The 19,143-nt window shown below is 36.0% G+C and overlaps 2 protein-coding genes across 9 annotated transcripts in view; both read left to right on the top strand.

Moving 5' to 3' along the window:
• Positions 1-848: 848 nt before the first annotated feature.
• Positions 849-7,201, top strand: LOC113057670 (dual specificity protein kinase CLK4). 2 transcript variants are annotated; one of them, XM_026225125.1, is made up of 13 exons: positions 849-1,008; positions 1,392-1,546; positions 2,723-2,981; positions 3,529-3,619; positions 3,923-3,989; positions 4,630-4,746; positions 4,919-5,085; positions 5,173-5,267; positions 5,665-5,794; positions 5,912-5,994; positions 6,100-6,179; positions 6,506-6,596; positions 6,705-7,201. In XM_026225125.1, exons 2-13 carry the CDS (start codon positions 1,392-1,394, stop codon positions 6,828-6,830), a joined length of 1,461 nt encoding a protein of 486 aa, XP_026080910.1. In that variant the 5' UTR covers positions 849-1,008; the 3' UTR covers positions 6,831-7,201. The 2 variants fall into 2 exon arrangements, with proteins under 2 accessions (XP_026080910.1, XP_026080911.1); XM_026225126.1 differs by lacking the exons at positions 849-1,008; positions 1,392-1,546; positions 3,529-3,619 and having other exon boundaries at positions 2,837-2,981; positions 6,705-7,059.
• An 837-nt stretch (positions 7,202-8,038) lies between these two features.
• Positions 8,039-19,143, top strand: part of col23a1a (collagen type XXIII alpha 1 chain a) — a 115,712-nt gene continuing 104,607 nt past the window's right edge. For 4 of the 7 annotated variants that reach the window (XM_026225119.1, XM_026225121.1, XM_026225124.1 and 1 more), the window contains exons 1-2: positions 8,039-8,522; positions 9,310-9,379. In XM_026225119.1, coding sequence (XP_026080904.1) covers positions 8,250-8,522; positions 9,310-9,379 — 343 coding nt within the window. In that variant the 5' untranslated portion in view covers positions 8,039-8,249. The remainder of the gene's footprint in view (positions 8,523-9,309; positions 9,380-19,143) is intronic. The other 3 variants (XM_026225122.1, XM_026225118.1, XM_026225117.1) reach the window with 1 other exon arrangement.

Here is a 19,143-nt window from a genome sequence, read left to right as displayed (position 1 = left end):
ATTCATATTTTAAGTCCTTTGTGGAGAAATGGGACACCAGTTTTTTTTTTTTTTTAATAAAATAAAGATAATAAAATAGACATGAAAAGGCATGTACTGTATATAGGCAAAACAATGTTTTATTTTTTCATTCACCAATCAGTACAAAGATGATTCTCAACTAGATATAACAGAATTATTTGATTTACTACTGTATGTTATGGAATATGTGTGTAAAATGTCTACAAATTGTTATTCCACTTCTATACAATGTTTCTATAGGCTACATTGCATCTAATTTGCATATCAGTGTGTCCTTGCAGGCAAGCCATAAAGAAAAAAGACCTGTTATAATAGGAGTAATAACTTGGGAACATTTTCATAAGAATATCCCATATAGGAATATTGATTTATAATTTATTTCTGACTTGTTGAGTATCCTCAAAATGTCTGATTAAGTACACGTTTGTCCTGGTGTCCTCTACAGAAGACTATGAAAATTATGCCCTGTTTCATAACAAAAAGAATGTGCTCTGTACAGGGCATCCTGTGGCATGTATCAGAAATACACTAAAATATAATGTCTACGGAGGACAAAAGTCTGCCTGGGTCACATAAATAATTATTTATTGATTCTATAAGTACTGGTTAAATGAGTGTTCCTCAAGATTTTTAGCTAACATTTATAGACCTATAAAAATATTTATTTTTATTCATAATATAACATAATATAATACAGTAGATAATTTAGTGTAATGTTTAGGCTAGATGTTTCTCTAGTTTACAGTATCAAAATGATCAGCTCCTTGTACAGTTTAGAAACAGCACGCGCGCTCTGGATGTACAAACAGCACGCGCGCTCTGGAGCCGATGACGTAAAGGACTGTTCTCGAACATTCCAGCAGGTCGCCTCGACTCAACGGACGCCATTTTGAGCCTCACAAACGACGTCCAAGAAGACGGAGGAAATAAATTCGTCTATTATCGAGTAACGTTACTGCTATTATTTAGAGATCTTTCCTAAGCGAGGTAAAGCAATTGTTTAATCTTTTGCTGACTATTTTACTCACACAACGCACTAATTACTTTAGAACCGATTTGTGTTTTATCACCTAAAAGCGTTAACGAAGTCGCTGATTGTGTTTATCGTGCAATAAGTTTCACAAAATATATTTAATTGTCTAAACGGGTTTAAGTTATTGTTATTATGTTCGAACCATTTTAGACTTGCCAAAAAAAGGGGGTTCGAGCAAATAACGTTAACGTAGTTTGTTGACACGAGAAGGTTAGAACAAAGAGGCCACTGTATTTTTGGATCCTGCCCTATAATATTATATAACGTTAGTTTACGTGGCTAGAGTATTTGTACTTGATATAAATGTTATTTATGTGTATGATGCTTGTTTTATCAGATGAGACAGACACGAATGCGTTCTCCCTGGCTGAGAGAGGAGAGTCTGGAGGAGAGAATGAAGAGCAGAAAGAGACACAGACGAGACTCGCACAGCAGCGAGAGAGAAAACAAATACAGGAAAAAACACCATCAACACCACAAGAACAGCGACGGGTGAGAGTCCTTCTGAATTAACAAATTGTATAAGTTAATGTTATACCCGTATTAAGGCTGTAAGTTTCTTGGCCAGCGCCCACCGAGTCTTATGTTGACATCTTGTGGCAGTGTGTTGTGTAATACTTGTTTGACTAGTGTCTCTTTGCTGGAAGTTTTCTAGAAAACATTTGAGGACCTGACCTCAATGTGTCAATCTCCTCCATTTAGACTTTAAGTCAGTGCCTTGGTTTTCAGGTTCATTACTTGGATCCAGATCATTTTATTTGCCATTACAGAGTTATCATCAAATCAGGGCATTCACATAAATCATAAAGAAATTATTTTCTAAAGAGACTCTGAATAGAAAACAATGTATTTGGTAATGTTTAGATTAGAAGTCAGTTCCCATATATATTTTTTTGCATTATCTAAATAGGCATTACTTTTGAGATGAGGAGCTCAAATGAAAGACTGGAAACTAAAGAAAGATACAATTTATTTTCAGCAGGGTCAAAGATGACCCGTCCAATTTTGGTGTCCGCATCAAATTACATTACATTAGGCTAAACTGCACCCACATCTTAAATAGACACTTATAGTGTAATTTGATGATTTTTGTTTTAAGAATTCCTTTTTTTTATGGCATTTTAATGGGTGTCTTTTGTAAATCATGCTAAAAATTAATGATAAACATTATTTTTAACTCAGGAAAAAAAGAAAGATATTAAACTGGATTCATTCTGGATTAAAAAATACATTTAAATACAATAATTACATATACAATGCATTTAAAATGTATTGTTTTAATGATTGAAAGCACTTTTCGTCTTTGCTCAAGTGCAGTAATACATTTTTAATATGTTCTAAAATGTATTTGTCAAATTAAAGAAAAATAATAATTTTCAAAATTTAATTAATAAAGACACAGAATAGAAAAAAATGCAATGACTATAGTGATGTTTATAATTTTCAGTCTCAGTGTAAATCAGTCGGTACCCTACCCAGTAGATTTTTGTTGCATTATCTTTTATAGGCATTATCTCAAATCTAAACTAAAGAAATATCCATTTTTTTTGTAACTATGCATTTGTGTAAAAAAAATGTATATGTGTGTGTACAATATTATTATTATTATTATTATTATTATTATTATTATTATTAAAAAAAGTGTTGCATTTTTTTTTTTTTTTACAGGCATTACCTTGAGACAAGGAGCTCAAATGAAAGATTGGAATCTAAAGACAGGCGAGCTGTATTCAGAGACCATGAGGATGACAGCCGAGGTGCTTGTAAAGACCAGGAGAGAGACCGGGACGGATCAAGATGCCTTGAGAGAGACCGGGGCCGTGATCGTGACCGAGACTGGCATCATTACAGCAAATCCTCTGGCAACAGCAGGCGGAGCAGCCGGCACAGACACCGGCACCATCGCTCACACCATCACTCTGACTCGGTATGACCACTGTCTGTCTCCCATTGCCATGTCAGCCTTGTATTTTCTGTGCCTTCTTTCTAGTTATATGCACTGTGGGAGATCCTCATTTCCAGTATTGTCTGAATGAATGACAGGAAGATGGTAAAATTATGACATCATAAGGGGGTTCTCACTCAATACATAACTGTAGTTTGATATCCACAGCACATAAAATGTTTTAAGGCACCTCATTCATGAAGGAGGGATAATAATCTAGAATGTTTTTCAATGATGAATTGTTATAATTGTCTACTTAATGGTTTGAGAAAGTATCTCATCTGAAAATATGTTGCCATTGTTTTTCTTCTGTAACACACACGATGTGGTGGGCCCTGTGTGTATCTCGTGGGCTGAATTTGCGTTGGCTGCTCCCTGTGGCCGGGCCTGGCTGCTGCGGGTATCTGAATGGGCCGAATCACTTCCCCCCCCAATCGTGAATGAATGAATGGCGCGTTCTGGTCCCCCGCGATTCTCATGGGTTAATGATGATGGTGGTGATGATGATGGTGGTGGTCCGAAACCCCAGAGGAGTCATCGCAGGAAAAGATCCAGGAGTATTGAGGATGATGAGGAGGGGCACCTGATCTATCACAGTGGAGACATGCTGAGAGCAAGATGTATAGAATACACACTTTTCTGTCTCTCTTCTGTATATTTTCATTTCTTTCACTACTTATTTTCTGTTTTGGGGTCAGTCTAATTTTACATGCTAATTTTGGGGTCCTGATAAATGCAGCTGTGACAGAGCACTTAGACTTATCCTGATGTGTGTATCACCAGTCTACTATTGTCTTATGTTTGTGGATTTATGCATTGCTTTTCTAATTTGAGTGTTTCAAAACCCAAGTGAAGTTTTTTGAAAGGGTTTGATGGACTGTTGTCAATTTGATGTTTCTAACAGTGTTTCTTTAAACCCATAGATGAGATTGTGTGCACTCTTGGAGAGGGAGCCTTTGGTAAAGTGGTGGAGTGCATTGATCATGAAAAGTAAGTCTTCATGCCACGTATGAGCATCGTAAAAAGTATTGCTCTTAAGACACCCCATATTGATTATAATAAAGGATTCAGTGAAATGGAAATAGCAACAGATCTTTTACTCTGTTTTGTGGTGTAAAATTACATTGATTATTGATTATATATGCCATTTCACCAGAAAATTGACAGGGACAAAAGAAATCTAAAAGCAAAATGTGTTCAGATTAATTGTAAAAAAAAAAAAAAAGAAAAAGAGCTAGTTTTCCCAAAAATGAAACATTTCTGAAAATGTACTCGCCCTTAGGACACCCAAGATGTAGATGGGTTTGTTTCTATTCATCTGAACAGATGTGCCCAATTTTAGCATTACATCATTTGATCAACAGTGCATCCTTTGTAGTGAATGGGTGCCATCAGAATTAGTGTCCAAACAGCTGATAAAAACATCACATTAATCCACATGACTCCATTTTTGGGTCAACTGGTACTTTGAAATCAATAATATGGGTTTAGAAAATAGAATTTATATCATGTCAGTTTTAAATGTTAAGTGTTTTTCAAGAAATGCTTTGGTTGAGTAAGTGTCCAGTAATAAGTGCATGCCTTTTTGTATTATCATGTGTGGTAATATTACTGTATGTGGCTATTGCAGGGGAGGAGCTCGCGTTGCGCTGAAGATCATTAAAAACATTGAGCGCTATCGTGATGCGGCTGTGTCTGAGGTCGAGGTGCTGGAGCAGATTAACTCACTTGACTGTGACAGACGATAGTAAGTGCCTGTGAAAACAGATGAGAATGAATCTTAAGTAATTTATGCCTCTGTGATGCATGGCTGTGTAATATATCACACTTAATTTGAAATTTACAGCCTCCTGGCTGTGTCAAAGTCCAGACTACAAATTAGCAATGCAGTATTTCAAAGCTATTTTTCCTTTCTTCAGTGCTTGTGTGCGGATGTATGACTGGTTTGATCACCACGGGCACATCTGCATCGCCTTTGAGCTGCTGGGCTTGAGCACGTATGATTTTCTGAAGGAAAATGGCTTTCAGCCCTTCTCTATCAACCAAATCAGGCACATGGCCTACCAGATCATCAGAGCAGTCAGATGTGAGTCTCAGTTCTTGTTTTTCTGTGTGTATTTCGGACAAAACATAGATTTAATGTTTTGCATTTCTCTGCTTCTTTGTGTCGTAGTTCTACACAAGAATAAGCTGACACACACTGACCTGAAACCCGAGAACATCCTCTTTATTAATTCAGAGTATGACATCAAGTACAATCCAAAAATGGTAAGGAGAGGCATTGTATCCATTCAGAGCAGTGCTAATTTACTATTATTTATTTAGTAGAAATGATCATATTAAAAAATATATTTAATATAATATTTTATAATTTTTATTAGGTTTTATAGAATTAAACATTTCTATTATTACTGAAAATATTTATATTCTTAAAAATATAGAAAATATTTTTCAATCATATTTAGTAATTGTGGTATTTCAACTTAAATCTATTTCATTTAGTTGACACTGGAACTTTTCTGCATTTTTGTATAAAATTGTAATATTAATATTTTTTATATATAGATATCTTCAATAATTTTAGTTAAAAAAAATAGCACTGATTCAGACGTGCTCTGTTATCGTGTATTGTGCAGTCAATTAATGATGTTGTTTTCAATTGTAGAAGAGGGACGAGAGAACACTGAAGAATCCTGATGTGAAAGTAGTTGATTTTGGGAATGCAACATATGAGCATGAGCATCACACCTCTGTGGTGTCCACACGACATTACCGAGCTCCAGAGGTTATTCTGGGTAAGCAGTTATGGATGCTTTGTTTTTATTTATACATTCTGAGGTGCATTGACTGCACACTTGCTATGATTGCATGTATTGTGAGCTATAACAGAGATATCTGTGTGTTTCTAACAGATCTAGGGTGGAGCCATTCCTGTGATGTGTGGAGTGTGGGTTGCATTCTTATTGAGTATTATCTGGGATCGACTCTGTTTCAGGTAATTCACTTCTGAGTTCAAATCCGTTCATTAATGTTAACTTTGGGTATACATAACTTGTTGATTCAGCACTTATTTAGGAGTTTGTGGTTTTTGAAATTATAGACACATGATAGTAAAGAGCATCTGGCCATGATGGAGCGAGTGCTGGGCCCTATACCAACACAGATGCTGCAGAAAACAAGGTAATTTCAATATTTGTATTAAATGTTGAATTGATGATATTGCAGGGTTTGTGGTAATATCAGGAAATTTTACAACACTAAATCTAGCCCTGGAAAAGTAATGGAAATTGTAGAAAATCTCAAATCTAGTTATGCTCTAATATATATATATATATATATATGTATATATGTATATATATATATATATATTACACTCTGTAATACTTTTGTAGTTAAAGTCCTTATCCAGTAAACACAGATGCTTAAAGAAATAATGTATATAGGTAATAATGTTGTTGTATGTACTGTATATAGAATGAAAATTGCTTGATTTTCTCATTATACAGGAAGAAGAGATATGTTCGCCATGATAAGCTGGACTGGGACATTCACAGCTCCTCGGGACGTTATGTTAGGAAACAGTGCAAGCCACTGAGAGTAAGTTTTTCATTCTTGTTTTATAACTAAAGTTGGTTTTGTGTCAGTGGAAGTTTTTGTTTTTACTTTTACTTCTGAATTGCCAGTGACTTTTACATTTTCTTGCAGCAATACATTGACTCCAGTAGCTCTGATCACCTTCAGCTGTTTGATCTCATAGAGAGGATGCTTGAATATGACGTCACGAAGCGGATCACCCTGGATGAAGCCATAAAACACCCTTTTTTTGACTAGATCAGGAAGAGCAAAAAATAATTGGTTGATTCTCTTGCTTTTTTGCTCCTCTCTGAGAGAGGCCGTTTCAGTTGACTGTATCAGTCCTCTGTATAGATCATACACTGCTGTCTTCTCATTTCTATTTATTGTGATTGTTTTTCAGTTTAGGGTATGTGACCTATTGCTCTTGAGTTCTACATTGATTTGTACTTGTGTTGTAACTGCATCATGATGGAGAAATAACTGTGAATGGGCAAGGTTTTTGGGTATTAAATATGTATGATAATTGTCTCAGATTTGTTAGCATTATCAATATGAACGTAGTGATATTTGTAAATGTCTTTTCAGTTATTCCTTGGTTTTAAAAATAAAATCGGTTATGATCAGAATTGTTTATGTAGGTGTAATGTTCTCACGCAGTCAATAGGGAGCGGTAGTTCACAACTAAATTTTCACATACAAAGTGTATTTCTATTTCTAGGCATATGGATTTATGAAGTGTACCATCGACGGGGGACAGTCAAAACATGGTTTAGAAATAGTTTGGTTTATAAAATTTACATTGGTTTTCAAATATTTCACAATCCACAAAAGTTATAAAAAATAACATCAACAATTGAATTGCATTAATCAGTTATCTTCATCGAATGAATCCTCAACAAAAACATAAATACTGGTATAATTTGTCAATTATATATCGCCGCACAGATGACGCTTCAAAGTGTGGTTAACTAATGTTACTACAGGAGCTAGATGAACAGAATGCATCTACCAACATCTGTGATAGGCTACATAGAAGTTATGTTTTTTATAGATTCATAGAAGAAAATGTACTGTTATTTTTATCACAAATAAAGTTTGCATTTTAATGCTGACAATCATTTGGTTAATCAAAGTTTGGCATGTGGTAGGAAAAAAAGTTTGCAGTCAATAGCCTAAACCACTTTGAAACTCCCGTTTTATTTCCTCACATACTTTGCTCTCAACCGTAGCATTTGCTAAAGAAATTAACTTTAAAGTGTCACTTCACGAAATATTGCAGCCTATAGGCTAATTCTCACGCTGATCCTACGTGTGGAGAAAAACACCTGAAATAGAGAGCATCTGCTTCGATCTGGACAGTCGTTTCACCCACACACAAACACACCGCGATGAATGTCAAAGGGATGTGTCTTAATACCTAATGAGCGCCCTACCTAGACAGCATTCTATACGTCACATTTTGGCCGTTTGAGAATAAATCCACACGGGTCTTCTTTGGCCACAAACACTGTTCACTAGGTAGTCCGCTTACTATGTTTTGAGGCACTCATCCTTTTCAAAGCGCCGTGAGCTGCTCGTCGCTGCTCAGTCTGACAGCCACATCTCATCGATCAAGAACTGATCAATACTAAAAGTGATCTAACTATCGGAAACTCGCTGGAGACTTTTTCCAGCATGGATCAATCTGCGGACGGAAATACAGAGAGCAAACAGAATGCTGCGAAACCGCTTTATCAGCGTTATTTGGTGTCTTTTCCAGCCATAGTGTGTTTAGTGTTGTCGCTGAGTTCAATAGCGGTGTGTTTTCTCATGACTTTCAAAACGCATCGTCTGGAGAGCAGGCTGCGCGAGCTGGAGATAAAGATGATTGACATCTGTCAAGAATCATCCAAGGACGTCTCTGTTCCACTGGAAACGCGGAAATCCATCGAAACACTCTTACAGGAGGCAAGCATTTTAATTCTTCATAAAGAAAAGCTGCAACATCATCCACATGTTTCGTTCTACTGATTCACGTGTTTCTGAATTATGTTGATTTTATTAAATTAAATTTAGACTGATTGATTCACAGTTATGATTAATCCCATTAATCGCATAACCTGCTCTTCAGCTGCCTATGCTTTTGAAAGCATAAAGGCGAATCTATCTATCTATCTATCTATCTATCTATCTATCTATCTATCTATCTATCGATCTATCGATCTATCTATCTATCTATCTATCTATCTATCTATCTATCTATCTATCTATCGAAAAGGATTAGAGATTTAAATATAATTGCATGTGCAGCAACCTGCGTTTATGTGCTAAGTGATATTTAAATAAACATAATTTACAGAATACAAGAATGTATTACAGATTATATATAAAGAGAGAGAGAGAAAATAAAGAGAGATCGAGTTTATTGGTAAGTTGTAATGCATTAAAATATGTGAAATCAATTACAAACATGTGAAACATGAGAATAAAATAATGCAGCAGAATATAATTGGTAGGCTACTATGTAATCCAATACTATTTAAATAATCATACTGTGCTGTTTGCCAGTGTTTTTGAAACCTATTTTTCAGTAATAGCAAAAACACGTTTTTTTTTTTTCTATTGGACACTGAGCAACACTGACACTTAGGTGACTTCTCAATATTCAGATTACTGCTCAATCAATGTGGATTTATGAATGACCTTTGATCTACCCCAAATGTAAACAATTGCTCTGTTGTATTTCCCATTTCAGAGACTGAATGAAGCGATACCGAAGTTGCGTGTGGTGAGAGATGTGACACAGGACTGCAACTGTCCTCCAGGTACGTCCACAAATCTGCTCGGACAGTCTTATAACGGACTGCTCAGCTCCAAAACATGGGAACCCCGGGATGAACCCAGATAGAAAATGTGATCAGTTCATTAATGTTTTGTTCTTGAACAATGATTGCAAAGCTATGATGTTGATGAGAGAAGGGTAAATCAGATGTAAATAGACAGATTGGAGCACAGAAAGTGCAGGTTTTGGTAACTTAATTTGTAACTAACTACATACTGATTGGTCAATTAAAGCATTTTGCAACCATATATTTTTGGATAATGATGCTAAACTATAAAGTCAGTTGACTTCCTACATAGCTGTTCTAGTTTCATGTCTTTTGTATTATTCGTTTTAAAAATAGCTTAAATAGTTCATATCTGTGCTGAAGTCTTATAATCAGTCTGTCATGCTTTTAGAGTTTTTTTAGTGATAATGTTGACTGACTGGAGACGTCAAACCAACTCTAAAACTTTGATTAAGGGTTTATTACATGCAGTGTTCCTAAGGCAATTCGAAATCATCATGATTATAATAGATCATACAGCTCTGTGCATTTCCAGTTGTGATTTTAAATACAGAGTGAAGGAGAAAATGCAGAGCTGCTGCTTATCGATGAATTGGTGGTGATTGGTGAGTTTTTTGGGCTCCTTTCTCAGAAAATGTGGTTGTTAAACATGAGGTTGGTGGTAACTTGAGTTCGGGTGCACTGAGAAAACTGCTGTTTGTCATTTTCTTTTTCACAATCAATCTTTACATCGAGCCATGGTGCTTATAAAATCCAGTGTTTCCATAAATGTGTGTGGGTTCACATCGGAGGGGAGATATCGGTGTCGCAGGACAAGAGGGAGGTCACAAGCATCTGTTTATAGGTTCTGAGCATGAGTGTGTGTGTATGTGTGTGAAGGGGCCCCAAGTATGCGTCTGTTGGAGTGTGTATTTCTGTTTGTTTGTGTGGGTAGTGCCGCAGAAGGACCAACAGAGGCACCGAACTGTAAGGTGAGACCCTTTCATTTTAGAAGCAATAGTTGGCACCTGAAACCTGAAGCGTGTTGAGTGGTCCTGGCAGGCAGGATCAGAGGGAGAAGTATTTCTGTCTGTTCTGAGTCAGACTGGGCAGGTTACAGTGTGTCTCCCCCTACAGGAGCTGATTGGAAGTACACTGAAGTACACTGATTTGAGGAATAGTTTAAAACCTTTAAAGACCCCTGACTTTCTTTTCTCCATGGAGCAAGAATTAATTTTTTATTTATACATTTTTTCTCATGCAGTTGCAATTAATGAAGCTTTTAAGCTACATGAAAGATGCAAAAATAAAATTAGGTATGATACAATTGCTTATTTCTGTCTTCTGAGGCCATACGATAGCTCTGTGTGAGAAACAATGAAATTTGAGGAAAAAAAAGACTTAAAAATACCTTTAAAATATTTTTTAACCCCTTTTCAACTTTGTGTTATTGTTTAAAATGATTATTTTTCAGTCTGCTATAATTTAGAGAAAGCTTTAATTCATAAATACATTTTATATATGGTAAAATATATGGCAATATATATGATATTTGAATATGGTAAAATATAAGTTTGCTTTAATTTGGTGAATGCCATCAATTTAAACCATACCTTATTATTATCATTATTATTATTATTAATAATAATAATAAAAAATAAAATAAAGAATTTATTTTAATTTATGCTTTCGAAAGAAATACATATATAAATGAACACAATGTTGAAGGGTTGCATTTTATAATTAAGAGAAAGGGTTGCCTTTTAAAAATTAAATCTTGTTAAACACAGTTGTGATGTTTTTTTTTTTTTTAAGTTCATCAAATCTGTAGAAATGTGCTAAGTGTTGCAGGAGGTCCCTGTCGTGTCTTTCTTCTTAGGCACATAGTTTCTTTCAATTCTTCTTCCTCTATTCATTTCTATGGTGGAGTGAGTTCTCCCTAATTACCTGTCGACTGAGATGGTTGTCCTTGCATACTAAACGATGCCCCATCTGTTATCACCCATTTCCAGCAGGCACTGTTTGACAACAAGCTGTAACTCTCAAATGTAAGCACGAGAGTCACATCTTCCTGTCTCATTTTTCAGGCTTGCATGTTCTCCTTCACTCTATTTAGTCCTTGGAAAGGGTTGACAAGGTCAGGGACACATTTCTCCACTTTCCTACTTTCATTGCCCTAAGGATTTATTGTCTTTCATCACCCTTTTTTGAAAGTCACCATGCACATACACAAGTCTATTCAGGAAACATCTGAGCTGTAGGTGTGGTGTGTGTTTGATAGTGATTGACTGAAGCCGGGTGTCTCTGTGTCTTGTTTAATGCCCATTTCATTTGTTGATTAATTGATTCGTTTTTTAACACATGCTTTGTGTAAATGGACTAGGATTATCTTGTAAAGTGATCCTGTAGCTCAAACAGTACAACACTGCATTAGGAACATCAAGAACATGGATTCAGGTCCCAGGGAATGCATGAATTGATAAAACCTATTCCTTAAATGCAACGTAAATTGCTTTGGATAAAAGCATCTGCCAAATGCATTAATATAAACGCATTCCAGCTTTTGCCTATAGTCTCAGACTCACATGTCATACTCATGGACAGCCTGCTGTGCAACACAATTTGATGTGTGTTGCACAGAAAATCACAAACAATTTCTTGATCTGGCCTCAAATCTGATTTACTGGCTGGTATCTAAATGATGCTTCATAGCATCAAATCTGTTCCTGTGGCTCAAACAGCAGAGAATGCTACAGATTATTGATTTCCGTTAAAAATGTCTGTGAAATTAGATTTTATTTGTTCGAGACACAAGATATCCAACAGCAGTAATTGCTGATTTTAGAAACTAATAGACAGTCCCTGTGAAGCACATTGCATGTTAGTCAACCTTTTCAATCAAAAACTGTGACTACTAGACTTTATGCTTCATTGAAATTAATTTATATATGCATGCGTACATGGGGGACTGGAAACGCAAGCTATTTCGTAGACGTTTTGCATTCCATTGCAATTGAAAGTTCAAGTTTGGTGAACTTTGACCTGCATTCGTATACGCAAAGTCTTAAGGGGGCGGCCAATGCGGCCAGGATATTGTGCAGCATTTACCCATAGTCACACAGTTCGATCAGGCACATCAAAACACAGCTGAAAGATGCAGCATTTCCCATTTCAACTGCAATATTAAACATCAGTGAATAATTGAACTCCTACTTGTTAATGACTGTAAGTGGTACAGTATTAACATACAAAAGGTGTGAGAAAGGCTTGATCTGGATGGGTTTTGGAAGTGCTCAGAAATCAGAGAAGGTTTTGGGTGTGGCAGTGGGATCTGATGGACTCAGCACTGTATTTACTTTCATCCCTCCAAAAGGTCTGGCTTAAAATATCCGGCTAGGGCATGTGCATATGTGTAATATCTCACTAGGAAGTAGTGCAATTAGATACGCTGCCCACGGCTGTGCAAAAGAGATGAGACATGCAACTAGGAATTAGGACTTTGCTTTTCTTACACACGTACACATACTCACACTTGTCTAGTGGTATGTGATTGTGAACGCTCACATCTGCGCAGAACCGTTTTATCAAGCAGTGCTGGTTTTGGTTCAGGACCTATTTTACACTAGACATCAAGCGGCGACACTTTTTGTTGAATGATTTTTTCAGTAAACATAAGAGTAACTTTTATGTTATTAGAAATATTTCAAGATGAAATATATTTCACTCACTGGAGCAAAGCACCTGAAGTTTACATCATTTCCTGCATGTCTAGATGTAAGTCCCAAATATGATAAATCAGGATTTTGAAGAAAACTGAAATGTATAGGCTTTTTAATGTAAGTAGTCTGTTATACTTTATAAAGATCTCACTGATTTATATTACAAGCTATCAGAATGTCAACTTTCTTTTTGGCCATATAAATAGCGCATTTGCATAAAATGTATGTTTTTTTTCTTGAATATGAGCTCCATGTTCTATATTGTACTATATAAGTCAAAAAGCCTGATGTATCACAAACTGTACCTATGATATTCAACAAAATCACATGCAAACGTTTGTTGAAAAAAAAAAATGGTTCAAGATTCAATAGCCTGATTCATAAAAAATAAAAAAATAAAAAACAACAACACATTAGCTGTGATTAAAATAGATTCTTACAAGTATTTTTATATGTCAGGCTATACAGGATTAATATACTTTTGATTTATTTATGAATATTATTCACATTTATGAATGTTATTATTGGCATACAGCATGTTTTCCCCTTCTGTATTGCATTTTTGGGCCGCAACCCACTTATTTAAAATCATCATTTAATTTTAAGCTATCCTTTATATTATTGATGGTACTGAGTTGTCTTTCAACAGGCATCTTATTGAAGTTTTCTTGTAAAGCCACACCCTGCACGTGCATTCTTCACTCTGAAAAATAAACAGCACACGGGTCTGTTGGTGTAAAACGGTGGTCTGAGTACTGACCCTGAGCACTTGTTAAACATTTCGAACTATCGGTTCACTGGGGCAGGTGGTGTGCTCTGATTTATGGTTTATAAACAACATGAGACCGTTTCAAATGCATTTTACTTTTACTTTATTGTGACACATTGTGCCTTAAAAACAATATTCAGTGGGAAATAATGTATTAATTTTGCACAATAAGATGAGTGACATTCAGATGAAGGTAATTATATTGTAATAATGTGAACTTGAAGACATATGATTTATTTTCCCATCATGACTACATTTGGCTTCACAAATCAAAAGTCATTTTCAAGGCTCACACTGCAATTAAACTAAAAATCAAACAATAAGCACATTCATCCAACATTTTTAGAGCACTGATCAGTTGATTTAGATTAGAAAATTGCTTGTGATGTTTTGTTAACTGTTTTTACGTCATTTGGTTTGAACAAATGATAATGAACACACAATATTATCTCAAAATATCTTGGCATTTTTGTCTGCAGGCTTGTACTGTACAAGAAATACGATTTGTCTTTTGGTACGGAGGAGATTTGCAGTGTGGCATCTCAAACAGTTACTCAGCATAGCTTGCAGTATTAACTTAAATAGAAGGCTCTGCTAAACCTCCTGTGCACCATGACCTTTACTGTCCCTGGAGTTCATGGCTGATAATGGGATGCATTTATTAAAGCATGTCTCTTTTTAAGACCTAAAAAATACACCACGGAAAATTAATTTTGTACAACGCTCTTGTGCAGTGGATTGGGTAGTTTAGCCACATCTATCTTGGAGTCATTGATGAAACCACATATAGAAAGGTTTCATTACTGGCATTTTGCATTATTGTTGAAAATGATATTCATTTTTATCAGATATGTGACCACGTGTGGGCAGCGTTCCCCAGTGTGGAGTCTGACACAGCGTGCATAATGCAGGTCACTAAATTCCAGTGCGCCGAGGTGTTGCTGGCAACCAGAGGAACAGTGGGGGAATGGAAGTGATTATATTGTGTTAAGTTTCATTATTTAACGTTACAGCTGACATAGAAAGTTGCCATTAAATTTAACGAGGGAGAGCATGAAAAACGGTTAACACTTTACGCTTGTGTGCATCAGTTGCTTTGAGAGGCTTTCCACCTTCACACAATAGAATCTCCCACCTTGAACCTGATCTCAGATCTGCGTCTTTATATACAGCTGTATGTTACTGCAATGTGCACTTCTAGATTTCTCAAGTAATGGTAGAGAACCCCAATATGCAATATTCAATTATTCAATAAGTGTTATTATATATGCTTTTTTTTAGTACAGGGAAAGACCTGTTAGTGTTTAATGCTCTAATGCTTGATATTTAAAAGAGTTTCTGTAATACTTTAGAGTAGGAAACACATATTCACTATTAACTAAGAATTTTCTCTCAATAAATGCCTGATTTGCTGCTTTTAATAGTTAGTGAGGTAGGTATGGGATAGGATTAAAGAATTTAGAATATGGTCATGCATTAATATGTACCTATTAAGTAAGTAACTAAACATACAAATTCACTTGGTTCACTCCGTTGCTGCCCCGGAAAAACAAACTGCATCCACTGTTCGTGTAACGCTGGGTTCTTTGGGAAACTGAACACGGTAAACTTTCCCTCACATCCAAAAACACACGTATTTGGAGACATTCTCAAACAAATCCTATGCAGCGCTGCCGACGATTTCCTGATGAAGCGCGTTGATGTGCGCGGTCTCGCTCTCCTCTGGTCAACATGTGCGCAGGTGCACTTTTCTGAGAGAAGTTCCACCATCGTCTACGTCATTAGATCCATGATCGAAAAAAAAACTGCCGAAACTTCTACCAACCCCGAAGTAAGATTTTCAGCACAGCAATTCTCAGTCATCCGTGCAATTATTATTTTTTTTTTCAACTTTGGCCATGTTTAGCATGAGAATCCATCTCTTTACACTGTGAACAACTCTGAATACACGAAACACCATTGTAGCCCCCCTTTAAGCCAAAACATTTGTTTGGAGTGTACAATTAATGAGAAAGGATATATATATATACCTCAAGAATGCAAACATGAGGAAGTGCAAGCTGCCTTTTAATATACAGTGTAGTAAGTATACATTGTGACAAAGCTTTTAATCTGAAATGTCCCTAATGTTTATATGAAAAATCCAATGCTGTCCTGGCTCACTCTTTCCCCGTCTGCTGTCACAGCGTGAAGGACATGGGTGAAATTTGAGAACTTATTGCTTGCTTTTAATGAACATAACACATTAAGCAGCCCACTTGACTTCATGTGCACGTGTCTGATATCGCTCTCATCCAGTAATCACACACACACACACACACACACACACACACACACACACACACACACACACACAAACACACCTGTCTCTCCTGGTATAAACCGCAGAGAGATGTTCTCGCGCCATTACCTCAAATCCTGTTTCAAATTTCGGAACATATTTTTGTTTGGCATTTGTCCACATACAGATCCCATTCCATATGAATTTGATACAGAACACAATTCTGCTCCTGCTTGCATTTCAGCCATGCAGACCTGATTATTAAAAAATTACTATTATTAAAAATGAAAAAAAAAAGATAAACAATGATTAAAAAATCATTTGGTGGATGATAAAATATGCTCTAATTCTAGGGTGACCATATGCGCCGTTCATACGGGACACGTCCCAGCCAGGAGTTTAATATAGCTTTAAATATCCAGGTTTTGGCTATTTGCGGCTCCTTATGCTTTCGAATCCCTTTCACATGTTTGTTCGGTCGTTTGACTTGAAGCGTTGTGGTGCACGTTTTTTTTTTTTTTTTTTGGATTTGTGCGCAGCAACGCTTCAATTCAATCGAACAAACAAATACGTGCGCATATTTGCATCGATTTGATCGTTCCCTCTAGATCTCACCTTCTCACACGCAGCCCCACGATTGGTCGAGTATGGACAATACCTGCATGTTATTGGTCAAACTGCTCTGTATGTTTTAGGCATTATTAAAATCCTGGCATGGATGTGTCCCTTATGAACGGCGCATACGGTCACCCTATCAAATTCTCAAATTTGGTTGTGTTCACTGTTTCTCATATGCCTAAATGTTTGTGAATGTTTTCAGTGGACCAAAACCTAAACTGAGCTGGAACATGACTGTGGTAGTCACATCTGTCTGAAACATTCAAACCCTACTACCAAACAGTATCGTTATACTGTCCTCATTTAAACAAATTAATACCATATTTTAAAATAAAATGATACAGCCTGGAGATAAATGGTATTAATAGATCTTTTTGAATTATTTAAAGATAAACAGAGAAAATTGATTCAGACAAGGTTTACAATGACACCTTTCCCACTTTGATTCCTGAAATCATTCAAGTATTTGTGCTCCCTTGATGTACACTTTAAAGACTAACAGAACTCAGATTTTCCCCCACTGCTTTTGAGGCTTTTTACAATTAAGTATCGATCTATCCTGTCATTCCCTAACCGCAGTCGAGTGAAGTGTTCTGTCATAAACTTTCAGCGTAACGTCTAAAATCCCATTTGGCAGGAGGAGTGCTTTTATAACTTTCAGGTTGCAGTAGCATGGGCTGCCCTGGACCTCTGCCTGAATGAGAATCTTTCACCATCTGTTAAAAAAAGTTACTGCTTGTCTTTCTTCTCAGTGTGTAAATGTGTGTGTGTTTGAGCCTGTGTGTAATCATGTGTATGTGTGTGTGTGTGTGTGTGTGTGTGTGTGTGATATTTCTCATAGCCTTGAATAGCACATGTAAAGAAAAGGAAAATACATGAGCTTGTAACCTAATTAAGATAATTAAACAGGGTTATTTCCAGGCACTGAGCAATTAGACATACAGTTTTGCCTTTAACAAATGTATTTTGCAGTTAAGTCAGGGATTTTCTTTTTTCAGGCAAAACCCCTCTGGCCTAAAATGTTTAAATATATGACATATATCTCCAACAATATATACATAGACATAAATATTTGTATTGCAAGATATTTGTGTGTATATATGGAATTGTTCCAGTTTCTAATATGTGTCATATATGTTTTAATGTCATATGGTAGTGTATTTCATTTATGGATATTTAATATACAGTGCTTAACAAATTTATTAGACCACCAGCACCAAATATTATATAAGGTTTGTTGTTTCAGTTTGTTATTTGACTAATTAATAAATAATAATAATAATTAATAAAATATTAGTTTTCTCTTTATTTTGACATGTGGTCTAATAAGTGTTTACAGTACTATAGTGCTTAACAAATTTATTAGACTGTATTTATTGACTGTAGTTGGGCATCTAAATAAAAAAATAATACTTAATAAAAGTCTTCTTTCTAAATCTTTCTAAGAATTGAGTTAAAGATAGATTGGATTAAAGATTATTAATGACAGGTTGATTGCTTCTCAACACAGAAGGTTACCTTCACATCGCATCACATTATGGAAGATGATCATTCATTTAAACAGATGAAAACCAGTTGATTATTGGTTGAAAGTTCAACGCAGTGGTTGCGTACTTCATAGATCCAGATGTGTGTTGTAATCATTGCTCTTCCCATTGGTAGACAATTGACAAGGACAGCAGGCATTAAAATAAGTTTCTTGCTTAAGGCTGGAACACACTACACGACTTTTAAAATCTGAACAGATTTTACAACACTAGGCATCATATACTTACTGACTTTATAATAGTCACAGAGAAAAAACGATCTATACACTAAATGACTGAGGATCATACACTACCAGGCTGTAAAATGGTTCTGATCACAACAAACTCACGTAGAAACATGCGCCTTGTTGCTAGATGAAAACAATGTGTGCTTAAATTTGGCAGCAAACTATGGTAAACCACTGCAGAAAATGCATTCATTGTTTATCTAATGTTTCACCTTGTAATACCTGCTCTTTGGTGTTGCAGAAGTAATCAGCATCAACCCTTGTATTATCCTCCACAGCTCATCTGAGAGAAATAGATGACTCTAACTTTCTATAAGGTAAAGCACCACACACACACACACACACCTTATAGAAAGTTAGAGTCATCTATTTCTCTCAGATGAGCTGTGGAGGATAATACTCTGTCAACAGGTGGAGGAAAACAGAAAACGATCCCATCCTGTGTGGTAGAATAATTGTCCAGTATATTTAGTAACTTTGCTGTGCTGACAGATTGTCAGCTGTTGTCTGTCTGAGATTTATTCTGACTGTTTATTGGACACTTAGTTTAAGATATTTCAAGCCTATCGAAGGCATCTGTAACGTATGAAAGTGCTTATT

This window comes from Carassius auratus, chromosome 39 (genome assembly GCF_003368295.1).
Source record: "Carassius auratus strain Wakin chromosome 39, ASM336829v1, whole genome shotgun sequence".
NCBI lineage: Eukaryota > Metazoa > Chordata > Actinopteri > Cypriniformes > Cyprinidae > Carassius > Carassius auratus.
The sequence above is the reverse complement of the archived record's forward strand: the minus strand, read 5'-3'. Positions and strand labels throughout refer to the sequence as shown.

What these genes read in the sequence shown, in the direction of transcription:
- LOC113057670 (XM_026225125.1), top strand. Translation starts at nt 1,392, where the DNA reads ATGAGACAGACACGAATGCGTTCTCCCTGGCTGAGAGAGGAGAGTCTG. An exon ending in CACACCATCACTCTGACTCG is followed by an intron (nt 2,982 to 3,528) that starts GTATGACCACTG and finishes CCGAAACCCCAG; the next exon opens with AGGAGTCATCGCAGGAAAAG. An exon ending in TGGGATCGACTCTGTTTCAG is followed by an intron (nt 5,995 to 6,099) that starts GTAATTCACTTC and finishes TTGAAATTATAG; the next exon opens with ACACATGATAGTAAAGAGCA.